Source organism: Chiloscyllium plagiosum, unplaced genomic scaffold, assembly GCF_037043375.1.
Source record: "Chiloscyllium plagiosum isolate Xiang-an unplaced genomic scaffold, Cpla_swu_hap1 HiC_scaffold_30, whole genome shotgun sequence".
NCBI lineage: Eukaryota > Metazoa > Chordata > Chondrichthyes > Orectolobiformes > Hemiscylliidae > Chiloscyllium > Chiloscyllium plagiosum.
Window position 1 is genome coordinate 21,180,528 of NW_028270168.1, and position 17,989 is coordinate 21,198,516.

The 17,989-nt window shown below is 39.0% G+C and overlaps 1 protein-coding gene and 1 long non-coding RNA gene across 5 annotated transcripts in view; one reads left to right on the forward strand and one right to left on the reverse strand.

Moving 5' to 3' along the window:
• The window catches only part of LOC122563603 (platelet-activating factor acetylhydrolase 2, cytoplasmic-like), a 33,365-nt gene extending 27,980 nt beyond the window's left edge, over positions 1–5,385 (forward strand). For all 4 annotated transcript variants that reach the window (XM_043717539.2, XM_043717542.2, XM_043717540.2 and 1 more), the window contains one exon: positions 17–5,385. In XM_043717539.2, coding sequence (XP_043573474.1) covers positions 17–90 — 74 coding nt within the window. In that variant the 3' untranslated portion in view covers positions 91–5,385. The remainder of the gene's footprint in view (positions 1–16) is intronic.
• Positions 1–16,118, reverse strand: part of LOC148142158 (uncharacterized) — a 44,837-nt gene extending 28,719 nt beyond the window's left edge. The window contains exons 1-2 of the long non-coding RNA XR_015752141.1: positions 15,644–16,118; positions 13,709–13,839 (exon numbers count right to left, since the gene is read on the reverse strand). This is a non-coding gene — a long non-coding RNA (uncharacterized LOC148142158). The remainder of the gene's footprint in view (positions 1–13,708; positions 13,840–15,643) is intronic.
• Positions 16,119–17,989: the final 1,871 nt, after the last annotated feature.

Consider the following 17,989-nt stretch of genomic DNA (forward strand, 5'->3'; position numbering starts at 1 on the left):
TTTCCTATATTTTTAGATCTACAAAAGGACTTTGATCAGTGGGATGCTCTTTTAGAAGGGAATGGAGAACATGTGGCACCTGTAAACTGAACCCCATCTTCAGGACCATTTTGATGTTTGACATGGAATCCAACTGATTATTGATGCGAATGCTGATGAAATTGTGCATCGATGACTGATCCTCTGTGGGTTAAGTAATTGGATCTTATGTTTGTGATCCTACATGATACATGGTGTGAAACTGCTGTCACTCGTGCACAACATTTGACCTGCATCAAATGAATGTATTTGCTTCCTGTAAAACACTCTCAATATTCAGCATATGACAAGCTCCCTTTAATCAGCACATATAACTTTAAAGAAAATCACCTTTATTTCCTGAATGATGGAATTGGATGTTTGTGTTGACTGCAGTGCTGTAGTCACTGAATGCGAGTTGGCATTCATTCGATCTGAGCCTTTGCAACAATCAGCACTTTTGAGAGCTGTGATGAACATAGTTTCCATGTGTTTTCATTGGGCTGTGGTTACAGGACTGAACTGCAATTGTCAAGAATTATCTGATGAATCCAAGAAAATGGAAACATTTGAAGATTGCAAAGCTTCTCCATGGACAATGGCAATACCTGCATCTTTAAGGAATGCAGGGCTTTCTGACCATGCTCAGTTTTGTATTGAAATTATTTTGTGTATTTCTTGAGTACTATTGAGAATTTGCAGCTCTGTCCACCAATAACTGGCACAGGATTAATCTGCACACTGTTCATATATTAGAATCATAAATGTTTTGAAGAATTAATTAATTGTTATTTTAATGCTAGCATCTCCATAATTCTGATTTCAATCTTCCAAGGAAAACCAATTGCATTAAGCAATCTTCATTGATCTGCTTTGGAGATGGAGAAGTTGCGTCTGTCACACTGAGGGTTGTTGCCTTCAGTTACTGCACCTCAACAACTTCTTCAGAGAGTATGCAAAGTTAACAACATTGTGAGTGAGAACAGTAACATGAAAGAAAGAGCTTGCATTCATTTATATAGAACAACTTCAGGACATTCCAAAATGTTTTGAAACCAATTAAGTACTTTTTAAAAAGTGTTGTTACTGCTGCTTATGTATCTAATTTGCACATAGCAAGATTCCACAAATGGCAATGACTACGTTATGTATTTTAATAATATTGAAGAAGGCCTTCTTTCATCCTAATATTCTGCTCTTCCATTAGTTCCATGGGATCAGAGGATAGTACGTGTATGGAATGAGCTGCCAGAGGATATGGTGGAGGCTGGTACAATTGCAACATTTAAAAGGCATTTGAATGGGTATATGAATAGGAAGGGTTTGGCGGGATATGGGCCAGGTCCTGGCAGGTGGGACTAGATTGGGTTGGGATATCTGGTCAGCATGGATGGGTTGGACCGAAGGGTCTGTTTCCATGCTGTACATCTCTGTGACTCAATAACATCCAGTTCTTCCTTAAAGTGAATTACATGAGATTTTCATGACAATCTTAGCTCAATGATCAATTTTACTGATATCAGCTTCTTATTTGCAGAGTTTCACATTTTTAAATTATACCATTCAATTGGGAAATGATTGAAAGCTTGATCAGAGGTACATTTGAAGGAGTGTCTCCAAGGGGAACAGCAAGGAAGAGAGGCAGAAAGATTCATGGAAGGAATTTCCGATCTCCAGGCCAAGGGAGCTGACGAGACTCGAATGAAGAAAGCTGGGTATATGCAAGAGGCCCATTTGAGGACCGAGATCTTAAAGGGTTGTCAGGCTGGAGGAAGTTAGAGATGGAGAGTGAGGAGGCCAGGTGGAGATTTAAAACAAGATTGAGAATTTTGAAATTGACAAGGTTAGAGAGAGAATCTAGGTCAGTGAGCACACATTAATAAATGAATGGGGCTGAGTTCAATATTGCTGTAAACAATGTTAACTCAACCTACTTTGATCAGACAGGGCAGACAAAAAAACTGTTTTCTCTGAGAAGGGAACCTTGGACTTATTGGACACAGACTAATTCTGGATTCCCACTCCCAGGGCTGGCCATTTTCACCAGTGTGGGATAAGAGTTCTGGTAACAAGCCTTCACCCTATACTCCTGACCTAGCTAGTTCCATTGCAAGTGATAGGCACCTCTTTTCCTCAAATCTTATGGAATTAGGCCAGCTTCTTAGTAACATGTGGTCGATGGATTCTGAATTCAGGATGTTTAGAAAGCCTCATTCCTGTCATCTCCATGTCTACTCACAATATACAGTATGCATTATGTACAGAACAAATTAGGCATATAATGACTATACCAAATTTTGAAATGCTAATCATTGAGGAAAACAATGCCCGTTCAAAACTCTTCATTGAAAAAGTTGCTTTTGCAACTCGATAAAGGTGTTAATATGACAGATCCATTATACAGTCACAATCATAGATTCATACAGCACAGAAACAGATGCCTTGACCAGACATTCCAATCTGACCTAGTCCCATTTGCCAGCATTTGGCCCATATACCTCTTAAACTCTTCCTACTTATATACCCATCTGCCTGTCTTTTAAATGTTGTAAATTGTATACATCTCCATCACTTCATTTAGCATCCCACCATAGGAAAAAGATCTTGGCTATTCATTGTATCCATGCTCCTCATGATTTTATAAATCTCCATAAGGTCACCACTCAGCCTCTGGCAGTCCAGGGAAAAAAGCCACAGTTTGTTCAGCCTCTCCCAAAATTCAAACCCTCCAGTCCCAGCAAAATCCTTGTAAACATTTTCTGCACTCATTCAAGTTTAACAACATCGATAACTGAAACTCTTACCTCATTTCACACCTGTTGATTTTGTCCAAATAAATGCAGATATTAAAATAAAGGGAAAGAAATATTAACTTCTTATAACCTTGCAAAGTTGTCAATAAATCAAACACTTCAGCCTGTGAAAACTGACCCTTGTTGTACTAATCTGTTTTGAGTCTTGGACCTCCATTCATCATGATGCCACCTGACAAGTGCATCAAGAAAACTATACATCTTTTTCTCCAGATGACCTCTGGATTTTTTTGGCAGTTTCTGGGCTTCATGGGGGTGGGGAATGGCAGTTACATGAAAAGTGTGTATGGGTCTTTAATACAACTGGCATTTATTACAGGAGAACAGGTGAGCTTTCTAACCAGCCAGCCTCTGCAATCAACTACTTATGTTGCCATAAGAAACTGCTTCCAGAGTCAGCGGACTAAATTCAATCCTGCCCCTGCCTCGCCATTGTGAATATAACACATGAAAGATGCACCTGTTCAGGGGTGAGTCTGCCAAGCTAGGAGGTTTTCTAATCGGAGTTTCCTGTATCGGTGAAAATCCAGCCGAAAAAAACATTTATGCACACAAAAGACAGTAGCAGTTTAGAAATAACAGTTGATGCACGATCTATTTTTAACTTCAGATCTAAAATGAATAGAATTTTGTTAATCAAAGATATTAAGGCATATGTGGGGAAAGACTGATATGTAAAATTAGGTAACATCAACCATGGAACACGCTGAAGGGATTAAATGGCTAGAATAGTAACGGGGGGGAAGGGGTGGAGATTCGGCTGCTTGTAATCTCTGGACAGGGACATGTTTGTTTGTCTCCAGTATCAGTTACCTCGTTAAAGCTGACCAGCTACCTACCTGTGGTTTAAAAGTGGATAATGCGAAAGAGCAGTGAATAAACTGATTAATTGGCAACATTTATTCTGCTTACTGAGCTTGGCTGGAGTTCATTTCACACCTGCTCTGAAATTTAACTGAGAAATGAATGTGAAATAGCAGCTAAGTAGGAGTAGGTTACAGGCTGGAATCTAATCAAAGGCTTTGGGTGATTTACACATAAAATAGCCTACTGCCTAGCCAGTGCATCGCAAGAATGAATTAATTTTTCAAATGTTGTTTTAACAGACTAGAGCTTCAACTTTTTTATCTTTTGACTGATTCATAATGCAGCCTACATTGCTGGAGGAATTTACACCTCATTTCAAATCTGGATCAGAAGAGCAGGCTATCAACATAAAAGCTAAGAAGGGTTTGAAAGAGACGCTAGATAGACTAGAGCTGAGTATTTGATCCTGAGGCACCTGAGTATAAGATCCTGAGCTAACAAAGTGAATGTGGAAAGGATATTTTTTTCTTTGAGGGGAATCTAGATCTAGGGATAAGTATTTAAGAATTAGGGGTTACCAATATAGATTAGATACCCTACAGTGTGGAAACAGGCCCTTCGGCCCAACCAGTCCACACCGACCCTCCGAAGAGTAACCCACCCAGACCCATTTCCCTCTGACTAATGCACCTAACACTGTGGGCAATTTAGCATAGCCAATTCACCTGACCTGCACATCTTTGTGACTGTGGGAGGAAACCGGAATACCCGGAGGAAACCCACGCAGACACTGGGTGAATGTGCAAACTCCACACAGACATTCGCCCAAGGCTGGAATTGAACCTGGAACCCTGGTGCTGTGAGGCAGCAGTGGTAACCACGGAGCCACCATGCTGCACCAGATGAGAATGATTTTCTGAGGATTGTGATGAAAAGTGTGCAATTTGCACATAGTTTGGTTTTGAGCTAGAGGCATATGTGATGGTCTATTTTTATGAAGGGATTCAAAAGTTAACTAGGTTAGTCTTTCAGGAGCCAGTATTTTAAACAAATATGTGCCTCCAGGAGTGTTAATGGAAGATTGGTTATGCTGTGGCGGTTTACAACCAGTGATAGAAAATATAAAGTGATTAGCTCAGCAGGGTCTAGGATGGATACATTTTGTTTTAATTTAGTTCAAAAGCTTTTCAGATAGTTTAAAGGAGGCTTGACTGGGGTCGTAAGCAAGTATAGTTGTTCTTAAGAAAACCAGATTGTTTAGAACAGTTAAGGAAATAAGTTGCCTTAGTGAAAAAGTCACATTTGTGAAATATCCAGACCAGAAATGTTTGGTTAGAAATCTGCAGATTATTAAAAGACTGAGAAGTTATAAACTCTCGGTCGTGAATTATCAAGGGAAAGGGCCTTCCTAACTCAGAAGACTCAGTTAAGTCCAACCTAGAGATTTGATAAGGAAGGAATTGCTCTGGAGTTTGAGTAAAAGGTAAAGTCGCCATAGCCAACACGGTCTACATCTTCCATAGGTATGTATGTATATGTGGGTATTGAACCTACACTTTTGGCATCACTCTACATCACAATCCAGCCATAAAGCTCACTATTCTTGAATAACAATAATATGATGGCATTGGGAAGTTGATGGGACTTTATTTTGCCATTGTTTTTAAATCAGACAAACTGTTATATGTAGGTCACTTTGTCCATTTTACTTTTTTGTGTAATAAAATGTTTTATATTTAAAACCAAATCTGCAGCCTTATGTGCTTATGTTACAGTGAAGGGCTATGGATATTGAATTAGAAAAAAACAAAATATGATCTATTAAGCCTGATCTCATTCTTGGTTCAGCCTTTTTCAGTAATGGCATCAACTTTCATTACAATAATCTTTTTTTTTCAGGCAATAGAAGCAGGACCTTTCAATATTTTAAGGCAGATGTAAATAGATTTTTGCTAAGCAAGGGGTGAAAGATTATCAGGGGTAGGTGAGAATTTGGAGATCAGCCGTGATTTTATGGAATGGTGGATGAGGCTTGAAGGGTCAAGCGGCCTATTCAAATTCCTAATTTGAATGTTTATATGTATGTTTGCCAGTGTATCTATGGAAACTGATCCCATGGTTTCAAATGATGTTGCTAAGGGGCAGCCTGAAAATGAGGAAATAGAGAGATGGTGCAAGGTGAGATTTTTGGGTTATTCTGCGCCACTATAGGAGATATTTTGACTACATTTGGAAAGACAAGAGTGGAACTGATTGAGCATTGAACTGAGGATATCTCTAATAGAGAAGATGCCTTTTCAGGAGGATGATAAGGTTGACATCATGAAAGAAAGACAAGATAATGCACCATAATGGCTGTCACAGAGAATGCTATTTGTAACTTTAGGATACTAAATTGCTATCAATTTTTGATCATTGTTACTTTGTTTGGAGAACAAGCATGTGTCTCTTCATGTTTGTATTTTAGTTTGTCTGATGAAAAGCTAACGACTCTATACTATTCCATGGAGGGTTTGTCACAGACAGCAGCTCATGAACAAGCTGCCGTGTTTCCCATATTTAGAGCAGTGACTACACATCAAGAATACTTATTGGCTCTAATGTGTTTTGGGACATACTGAGCTTGTGTTGAAGTGCTCTACAAACTCCAAACTGTTTTTTTTCTCCTTGACCTATGTTGATTGAAGAAGGGGAAGTTTGCTTGAGTTCTTGTTGCTGTTTGCTGCTGAGTTATCCCTGCTGGAAAATATTTTGGGTTTGGATGAGGATGAGAGTGCAGTCAGGCCCTGAGGTGAAGCCATTTATAGTAGAATAGCATACAAAGGTTTGATGTCTCAGTACACATCTGAATAGTGGTCACTTTGAATGAGGTAACACAGGAATGTACTCGAGCAGGAAGCCAGCATCTTTGGGATAGAGGAAGCTATCAGTAGAAGTGTAAATGAAGTATTGCTTTAGCTCAATTAAAAAGAATGTTAAACCTTCATGTTGCAACTACAATTGATGGAACGCAAGACCCAATTTTATTTATGATATATTGCATGTAATCTTTAAATTTTTATAATTTGCATTTTAATTGCTATTATATGAAAACAAAGCGAAAATATTAATGCCTTAGTGCCTTCTATTGCTCCCAAAAAGCTAATTAGCTTTTAAGTTCCCAAAGGGTTAAAGGTTGTAGAACATAACAGTTCCCTAGATCAATCCTGTCGCTTCAGGCTGGATCTGTCAAACCAGAATGCAACACGTTTGATGTTCAATTCTTGATAGTCCTGCCTGTTCCTGAGCTGCTGTCTGTGGCAAACCCTCCCTGGAATAGTGTGGAGTCATTAGCTTTTCAACAGACGTTCTCAAATACACATACAAAATGACATACTCATGTATGCAACAAGATAGGAGAGAGAGATGCACCAACTCAGACATGTAACTGAGCCAATTCAACACAAAGCGATATACAGGAGAGACGCACAGGAATGTCTTTATCTCAGGCACTCTATGAAAAACCATGGACTAGTTGTAGCAGAGGCATTAACTGAGACATGCACACCAAGAAAGATTCACAGAGAAACTATTAGAAGGTTGCAAGTTTGGGGTCTACGACACTGGAACTAAATGACAGTCTTGAGCCCACATTTGACAACGGGATAATTGGTTGCCTCTTTTCTCAGTGTCTTATTAAAAATAGTAGGTGAGCTCTCATTGTTGCCAGTCCAGCCAAAGACTAGCCTCAGCAGTACCACTGACAGAAGTAGGTGCTGCTGAGGCAAGTCACAGACTGCAAAGGCACCTCAGCATGACAGTATCCTCAGCGATGTAAATTTAAGTAATTACAACTTCTGAAGCCATGAGGAACCTCAGAGTAGGGGAGGAAGCCCTCTGAAGAGGATTATTTTTATTAGGGCTGTGATTTTTCCTGTTTGCAGCTCTATTACTGGGAGATATTGAACCTCTGCCTCTGACATGGGCTCAAGACTGTCATTTAGTTCCAATGTCGTAGTCCCCAAGCTTACAACCTTCTAATGGTTTCTCTCTCTGAACCTTTCTTGGTGTGTGTGTCTCCGTTAATACCTCTATTGAATTTGCAGCCTCCGAATATGGCAGAGGAGTGGCCTGGCTGCCAGAAAAATGCTACCAAAGCTGCAAAACCGTCCTTATTCAAGATCCTTCAATACGTTAGTTGGTTGCTGCTTCTGGGAAAGTTTCCTGGTGATAGAAATATATTAGGGTGTGGCTTGCCTTTATTTTCCTGGCTCACCCTTCCAGTCTATAAACCTGCCACCACCAGTCTGGGAAAATTAATTCCACTGGCAGAGATCTCTTCTTAAGGAGGTAAAGTGGAGAGCAGCAGAAATTGGGGATAAGCTAGATGTAGATGAATGGTGATGCCACAGAGTAGTTGTAGTGATGGACACGTGTGAGGATTGCACAAGAGAGAGGAGTGTCGCAGATTTCCTGGCAGTAGCAACTATGAACGGCAGGCAAGGTAAACAGAACCAGATACGTACACGCACAAAGAAGCTGGCATATATTCAGGCACACATTTACACACATAGAATGTCGCATTCAAATAGGTGGAGACAGATATTAAGCCTTGCCCCCACCCCTCTCCAGGCATTCACACACAGACACGATGCAAGTGTAAACATGATTAACATGCAGCAGACACACAAGAGCACAGGCTTACACGTGCTGTTTTCTCTCTGTGAATCCTTCAGAGTTGTGATTGACCCTTCTGTAACTATGACAACGTGCTGTTGAGTATGTAATTGGTGTGAATGTGCAGCACCAGGAGGTGGTTGTATGCAAGGCAGCACAAAGACAAAGACAAGCAATTCCTTTGTGTGCTCTCTCTGCATGCAGCTTAAAAAGACACATCATAAAATTAACACAAATCACATTTCATCAGAGGAAAGGGTGAGGATGTGACTTGTGATTACAGTTTGTTCAAGATGGAAAGTTGTGGAAATCATAGATTGCTAAAATCTCCATGTAACAAGATGGTGAAATAATGAAGAAAAATAAAATTTATTGGGTTTTAAAAAATATATAAATTATGCTTAATTCTCAAGAGCAGTTTTCATTCTAGAAATTTCTGGTAGGTGGGACTGGGGGATAGGAATACTAGGAAGCCGAGAGAGCAAGAGGAAGCTAGATAAGGCTGTGTGTGTGATGGATTGAGTGCTTGAATTGTGTGTGCTTTGGGTTATAAACAGAGCTTGGGACTGATGGGAACTATGAGGAAATCTAAATAACACCAACTTGTTTGAGTTACAATTAAATATTAGTCTTTTTTTCACTTCAATTATAGAAGCGAAGGACTGATCTCAACATAAGACACCGAGTAATTATATTTACGTGGAGATTAGTACAGCAATGAAACTAATAATGTTTCTACTGCATTAAAAAGAGTCTCCTAGACAATATTCCATGGGGAAACTGATGTAAAATGAAAGATGGCAGAGAGCCGAACTAATTATAAAAGATTATTCTACGCCTGGAGTCCGCTCTCCCTTGCTGAACAATGTCCTTGAAATAACTCCACACAGATGGACCGTTTTTAATACAGAAAGACACCACAAAAACAAGATTCTGTTTGGAGGGAAACATTTAATACAAAATGAGACTCTAAAGATTTTCAGAACAGAAAGTCCAATTTTCTGTCCACACAAGGAAAAGCTCAGACAAATAGCATCAAAATAAAACAGAATTATATACAACAGAAAGGCATGTGGCTTCTTGTATTTTTGTCAGCTTTTTGGTAAAGCTATCCAAATAACTTGCCTTTCCTATTTTCTTTTAAATATTTATCTTTGAAAATTTCTTTATTTTTGGGTATTGCAGGTAAGGTCAGCAGTAAGTCCATAAGACCATGTTAAATAGAAACAGGAGCAGGCCTTTTGACCCCTCGAGACTGATCTGATTTCAATAGGATCAAGGCTGATCTGACATTCCTCATGTCCACTTTCCTGTGTTTTCCTCATAACCCATGATCCCCCTACTGATCAAGAATCTATTTATCTCAGCTTTAAATATGCACAAGGTCTTTGCCCCCACAGCTCTCTGTGGCAAGACGTTCCATGACTGGATTCCCTGAAGTTCATGGGATTATTATGGTTACAGACATGTCTATTCAGATCATATCCATGAGCATCAATTCATTCATGAATAGCAGAGTTCACTCTCAATTTGCATCTGACCTGAGATTCCAGACACTGACTTACATCTCGGTAAAGAATTACTATTACCACTGATTGCTATTCTGACAGTTCCCAGAATTCATTCACATTAGCTGCAAAACACATTGCTGCTGTTTAGCCTCTATACATTATTTCTGCTATTTTGAAAATTTGAAAAGAGGTTTATTTTAAGCAGCATCATAGCTACAGGTTCTTAAATGGAATATTAGGGAATACTACCTTATGTCATGTTAGCAAGGAAACTCATAGTTTATAATCAATGACAGTGAAGAGATGATGTGTGACTTGGAAGGCTTGTTTCCCATTGTTAATTGCATTTGAATGGAGTGGTTTGCTAGACTATTTCAGAGACCAGTTAACAGTGAACCATATTGTTTTGGATCTGGAGTGACAGATAGGTCAGACTGATTAAGAACAACAGATTTCCTTCCCTCAAGGATATTAGTGAATCAGATGGTATTTTAAGCAATAGTTATATTGTCACTATTCACCTTTAATTCCAGATTTTATTCAATTCAGATTTTATTAGTTGCCATAATGAATTTCAAACCCATGGCCCCAGCCTGTGCTTTTGGATTACTAGCCCAGTGACATTACCACTATGCTGCTGCCTTCTCCATAAATCTAGTTATGTTTTCAACATTGCTATTGAATCGGGTACAATTATGCTTTTAGGTAATCCAGATTGTGTGAATTAGATATATATATGAATGATTAAAAAGATATGCAACTAAGGTTAGGTGAAAAGGGGGTTTCTGTGGCATGCAAATACCAACATGGTCCAGTCCTATTGAATGACCGGTATTGGTCCTTGATGTTCTCGGTAAAGTATGGCAAAAATACTAACACAGGTGAAGGTTCAATGTCTACAGTGCAGGATGCCAATAAATTTGAGGTGTTTTTAGGATCTTTATAGGCTTGGAACATTCCAGAATGCACCAACCTTGGCCAGCTGCCTGTTAATCAGTGAGAAGCTGCCAAATCAGCAATGAATCTGTCAGCTGGCTGTAATTGTTTGTAAGTATATATTTGTGTGCCTGTAAATGTATTGTACATATTGTGTTTGTGTGTATTTTACGAGAAGGGTTATTTTTTATTTGTACTGTTATTTCACTTGAGGTTTCTAATGCCTCCGGTTCACTTATAAAATGTGTCACGTGAAAGACAAGAAGCCTGAGCCAAAATTTGAATGTCAGTGTAATCCCAAGAGGAATCTTCTGCCGTTTAACTGCATTTAAACATATCCTGTGCCTTTCACCTTCTGCCTTTATATGCAAGATTTTTAATTTTATCATCTAGCTTCTATTCGCCTCCATCCTTCCTGTCTTAGCTTATAGATTTTACACTTGCCTTCTCCCTGTCTTTCAAGTTCCCCTCTGTTTGTTTCTCTGATTCCTGTTTTTGTATCTCTCACTCTGCCTCTCAGACACGTGCCTTCCCTCTATATTCTCTGTGCTTTGAATTAGCTGATGTAATCTTTACTGGCGATAGATGATGTTACTCTGTTCTCAGCTCTGCTTGGTCATGGATGTGAATTAACATCAGCCAAGTTCCCGGCTCCTTTTCATTACAGTATATGATGACTGTGACCGAAAGGTGACCCCACATTATCTTACCTATGGTAACCCCTAGCTGGGCAACTTTGAACACAAAATCTAGGCTGACCTCCTTAGAGCCTTAATGGGAATGTATTTAATTTCCTTTCATGTTTAGAAAATGTCTTTTAATTGCAACTGGATTGAAGTTTTAATGAGGGATGTTAAAATTCTACAGTATTTTCTGCAAAGTCTGTGCAGACCCGTTTTTCACTTGTTGTATTTACTTATAGATAATGTATGAATAAAATAGATTTTGAAATAACAATAAAACACTAGCTGACAATTCAGTTCTGGGCGATGCTGTACTATCAGACGTGCCATCTTTCGACAGAGATATTAAATTAATCCCAAGACACTGTTCAAAAAAGTGAAGGGGAAACATTCCTGGAGACCTTTGCTAAGACGTATCCCTCAATCAATATCTTGAAAACATTATCTGGTCATCATTTTGCTGTTTGTAAGTGCTTGCTGTGTGCACATAAGCTACTCAATTTCCTGCATTACAACAGTGACTACACTTCAAAAATACATATTCAACTGTAGTGCATTTTGGGATATTGTAATGTCATAAACGGTACTATAAAAATGCATATCCTTTATTTCTTTGGTCTCTACTGATGAAGAATGTCTGCTTGCATTGACTGACATTCATGTGACTAGGTCCCTGGTGACGATCATGGACAGGAGCAAAACAAAATGGCCGGATTAAACATTAAAAATCAGCTGGTGAGAAGCTAAAAAGATTTTCATGTGAATAACTCACTACTATTATTTTCCTCCCCCTCCCCCACTACTAAACAGATTGTAGCTGTTATTTTCACAGTCACCCTTTTTTCTCAGTTCTCCCATTTCCATCTTTCTTATTACCAATGCTGAGATTATCACCATTTTTCTCTTACCCTCCACATCTTTTGCATAACTGTACAGCTTAGAGATTTTTCTTTCTCACTCTTGCCCCCTGTCTCATATATCTGCAAAGGTTGTTGCTAAATCCTCTTCCTATGTGCAGTATAAACAAATTCTCATCGTTAACCAAGTGTTTATAAGGTGTTTGAACTCACAGTCTGGTCCTATTTGGTAAATCACAATGAGAGGAATTGGCTGCATTTCCTGCAGCAGCGAATCCAGACCCTATCGTTGAGCTGTTTGTGTGACATGGATAGGCAGTTGGGGGCGGGGAAAGACTTCCGGCTGCACAAAGCTTTTGTACAAACCGCTTTAGAAATCTTCACTGGCAATGACACACATAGAGCACTCTCCTGTCAGATAGATTTGAATCTGACTCTGCCTGCCTCCTGACCTGTGAGGAATTTGTTTCAGCTGCCACTCTCATCCCGAAAACCCTTCACTCTGCTGCATCTTTCCCACTTTCCACGGTTTTGTCGACTACAGCTAAGGTTTTCTCCCCTGACTTGCCTAAACTCCACACAATATCAATTCCAAGAATGCTTCCACTTTAATCATTCTCATCCCCTTGTTTTTAGATCCTATCAAGGCCACCCTCTCTCTCTAATTGCTTTCATCCGAATAGCTTCCTGTGGTCTCAGCACTCTGTAACTCAGATTGTGCATCCTGGATTATCAACTTTGGCAAATGTATCTTTAGCCACCTGAATCCTAAAAATTGGTGGTCCTTCCCTGAAAGTCTCCAACTTTCTTCCTCTCCACATTGTACCTGAGATATTAAGATCAAGCAGCCAATGTGTGAGCCTATAGCAGGAGATCAGTAGAACATAAAGAGATTAAAGTTAAAGATGATTTTCTCAACTAGACAGCATATCCTCCTTGAAAGCCTGATATCATTGAGCTCCCTTTCTCCTATCGTCATCCCTAAACTGTGGACTCAAGCTATTTGGCATCAGTCTGCCTCTTTTGGAAGTGTGCAATCTTCATATATGAGTCTAGATAGTGAAAGTCAGTAGAGTCGGTAGATTAATATCCCCTCCCTAGTAACACAGGGGAATTACATTCACCACATGGATAAAATAGAAGATTCGCACCACCATCAACTTAAGAGCAATTAGAGGATCCCTAATAAATATTAGGCTTGTCTGGGATGGCTATATCCTAGGAATATTAAAATTCTAAATAATTTCCAATGTTATGTTTACAGAAGTGGACAAACAGTTGGCATTCTAATCATTAAAACTAGATGCAACTGTGCTCAAACAATTCTTAATGCATCACAATTATATGATGGAGTAAAAACAAAGTAAGAGGCAAATGGTTCTTCTCTTTATGGTATGGTCATAAATACATACTCTCATCTGGCCTACCTTGGTTAGATTAAAGCCCAGGTGTCAGGAATTGCGAGAGTTGACTGTTTGTGCTAGACTGATCACGTTCTCCCAACCTCTCCAGCTTTTCGAAGCCGAATTTCCTTTTATTATAGGATGATTGTGGAAATCTGAAACAAAAACAGAAGTTGTCCTGAAGAGTCACTAGACTTGAAATGTTAACTCTGCTTTCTCTCCACAGATGATGCCAGACCTGCTGAGTTTCTCCATCAACAATTTGTTACATTTCCAAACAGGACATCCCAAAATGTTAAGCTCCCATGTGAGGAGGGATGAATTGGCTCCCTTTCATTATTCACCAACATCTAACCCCCCCTTCCCCACACACAAGCCTTGATTGATTGCAACGGATTGATTGACGAACAGATACTTTTTCTTGTGATATCTTTCTCCCAGGTCTAAATGAACTTATGTTTTATAAGGAGACAGCTTAAGGAGGCTTTCTTGAGTTAGCAAAAAGTGAATTTGTTAATTACTAAATGCAAGAAAAGTTAGTAACACAACACACATGCATGGAGATTAGAAATATTAGTCAGTCCAAAAATATATACGTTAAAAAAGAAAACAATATATGGATTAGAATCCGAAATATTATGAAAAATAGATGGTTGAACATTGTAGCTTCTCAGTAGATTCAATGGTGCTGTGGACATTAGTTGTTGAACAGTTGATATCAAGATTTGCACATTGGTTGGGATTCTGTTATTGTAAATCCTTTTTCCCATGCTTGAGCTCTGTTATTCAGGGTGGGTGAGAATCCTTTTGTTGTTATATTAATTTTGTCTAGCTTGCTACTTAGTTGACTTCCATCACTCAGAGTGAGGGAGCCTTTTTATCTACAAAACAGAGATGACTAGAGTATGGTTACTGACTTATAATCATAGAGATCTACAGCACAGAGAAAGGCCTTTCAGCCCATCGCATCCATACTGGTCAAAAACACCCACCTAGCTATTCTAATCACAATTTCCAGTACATGACCCATTGCCTTGTAAGCCTTGACATCAAAAGTGCATATCTAAATACTCCTTAAATATTATGACGGTTTCTGCCTCTACCACCCTTACAGGCAGTGAATTCTAAATTTCTACTATCCTCTGAGTAAAAAGGTTTTTCCTCACCTCTCTTCTAAAACCCTTACTTAAAACTATGCTTCCAGTCATCGATCCCTCTTTTAAGGGGAAATGCTCCTTCCTGTCTACCCCATTCATACCTCCCCATAATTTTATACATCATAATCATGTCCCCTGTCAATCTCCATAGCTCCAAGGAAAACAGCCCCAAGCTATCCAATCTTTCTTTATAACTGTATCTCTCCAGCGCAGCCAATATCCTGTAAATCTCCTTTGCAGAACTATACTGTATCCTTCGAAAGTCTTGGCAAGGTGAAATACTTGTCCATCATTGAATTTTCCACATTACTACATATGTTGGCACAGGAATTTCATGTGCCACTCACAATCTCTCCTTCTGACGTTTGGGTGGTACCACTATATGATGAGGAATCATTCATTTTTCATCCCACGTCTATGAGAATGTCTCCATTTCCCCGCCAGATCTCCATTCTTAGTACAATAACACTCCTTTTACTCTGGAAAACCTTGGAATTGACACTTTACTAAGTCTTAATGCAAATATGACAGTTGTATGCCAAAAAAGAAAATAAAATTACTTGTTGAGGGTGACCATGGTGTGGTTAGAAAGAGAGGAATTGATAACCCACTCCTCACCAGGTTTTAACACTAGTCATTATCATATTGTTGTTTATGGTAGTTCATTGTACATAAATTGGTGCCACATTTCCTACGATTCAATAGTCATTAGAACTCTTAAAAAGTTTTCATTGACTGTAAGTATGTTATGACTTACTGAGTTTGTGAAAGATGCACTAAAAGTACAATTTTCATTCCTTACCTCCTTCATTTTCAATTTTTTTTCTTCTTTTCCATTAAATTTTCTGTCTCACACAGGTCCCAAGGGAAAGGTGATGAGCCAGATTGAGAAATTGGATTGCCATCAGTAAAAACATATGTCACTAACACAGGATGCTGTGGGGAGCGTTACTAAGTGACTGAAGCAGCTGAATTAACATTGATAAAGACACTGTCACTAACATAGCGGGTTCAGGGGTGAGTTTCTAAGTATAACACTGCTAGTATAAGAGAATTGAATTAGTCACAACAAAGCCACAGTCAGTAACATTGGGTACTCAGATAATGGTAAAATGACACTTTGAAGGAGCTACTTTCACATCAGTTGAGATATATTCATTGTGTAAAATAGGCCCTGGCTACACATTTGATGATTCTATGGATTACCCCAAGATCTGTCTAATTAATTTACAATTTTCCAATTTTGCCTGCAGCATTCAAATGTTTAATATAAATTCTGTTCTGCATATCATTTCCTTCGTTGCAGATCAGCTTTTATGGTGCTTCTTGTGTTTCCTGCACACGTTGTACGTGACTCTGTGCTGAAGGTGTGGTTACCAAACATAGAACTCTGTGATAAACATGTTAGCTCTGCACAAATGAGCAGCAGGCGTCTGCCTGTAAGCTGGTGGCATTGTTTCTGGCCTCAGGAGGTGTGTGTTTTTCATGTAATGAGTCTGCAGCACAGTGGCAGGGAGTTGAGGGCCAATGAGAATCTAGGATCCACTCTGTTATTATATGGCACTCAAGCAGGCATACTTCCCAGTAGAATGCACTAAATTGACACTGAGGCCAATGGTTGCACACCCTCTCTTTGGTCTTGGCTGAGTTTAGTTAGAAATTCTCAACCACACTTCTGTTCTCTCTAGATCTGATTATTCTAGTGCTCCTCTAGATGAACCCCACCTTCCACTCTCTGTTAACTTGAAATGACCTAAAATTCGATTGCACATATTCTAACTGGCACAAAGAACAATGCACCACTCTGTGCATTTAAATTTACATTGGTTCCTGGTCAAGTTAAACATCAATTTTAAATTTCTCATCATTCTCTTAAATTCTATCCTGGGTCTTGTGCTCCCATCCTTTCCCTCAAACTACCTTTCCGATCTCTGTAACTACCTCTGGCCCTATAATGATTTGAGCTTTATGGACTCCTATTCTGGCTACTTCAATATTCATGATTTCCTTTGCTCCATTAATGATGATAATGCCTTAGCTATCTGGGCCCCAAGTTCTAGGATTTCTTTCCAAGCCTCTGTGCCTCTCCCCACCTTCTAAATGCTTCTAAAACCTCACTCTTTTGCCAAGCTTTTGATTACCTGTACTAATATGTTATTATGTGGCTGAATGTCAAATTATGTCTGATTGTCCTCCTATGAAGTATGTTGTGTTATACTTAATTAAAGGGGCTATAAAAATGCAGGCCATTGTTCAATTGCAAATTGGTGAAAGCTTTTTAATTACAAGCCCCATGAACTATAAAACTACAGAACAGATGGTGTTATTTGTTGGATACAGGTTGAAGGGGATGAAGAATTCAAGATTCCCCTGAAGTGTAGCCTGCGTTGGATCAATATAGTAGAAGGTCTGGTGGCCATCTGGTACCTTTGACTGGGAGGAGTTCACAGGAAGCACTGTAACAGACATTGACATGGATAATGACAATACAGTGATTGACAAAAAGCCATGAAAACCAATTAATGATAGGCAAAAGAAACAAGAATATGCATTACACAATATATTTCACATCCTAGTGGCATGTCAAAGTGCTCTGATGCCAACAAGGTACCTTTTTTTAAGTTTAGTCACTATCGTTTTGCAAGGTACAAAGAATTATTGAGAAAACTCAGGGGTTTTAAAGTCCTGGGAATTACAACAATTTAAACATGATCCCTCCTCAGATCAAGTCAATTCAATTTTTAGCTGGAGACAGAATCATTTTGAAAGCTAAAAACTGAGGTCTGTCCATTTGAAGATATCAGATTGCTTTGGGATGATTCAAACCAGATAGATTCCTTATATACAATCAATGTTTGCTGTCTGACTGTGTTGTCAAATCTATTATTAAATCGTCAGTAGACACACAGTGCAGTCCCGTCGATATGTGTTAGTTGGAATGCACCTTTAAATAGAAACATAACATACTTGTCTAAATAATTAATATGAATAAATGGGACTGGGATGGCAATATAGGAGCCTGGAGTATATTGCAATTTTCTTTCTTTAGAATCTGACACAGCTATTTTCTGGGTGAAAACAATATACTGCAGATGTAGGAAGTCAACTATTTTCTCGATAAGTATAAAAATCATAACATTCAGGAATG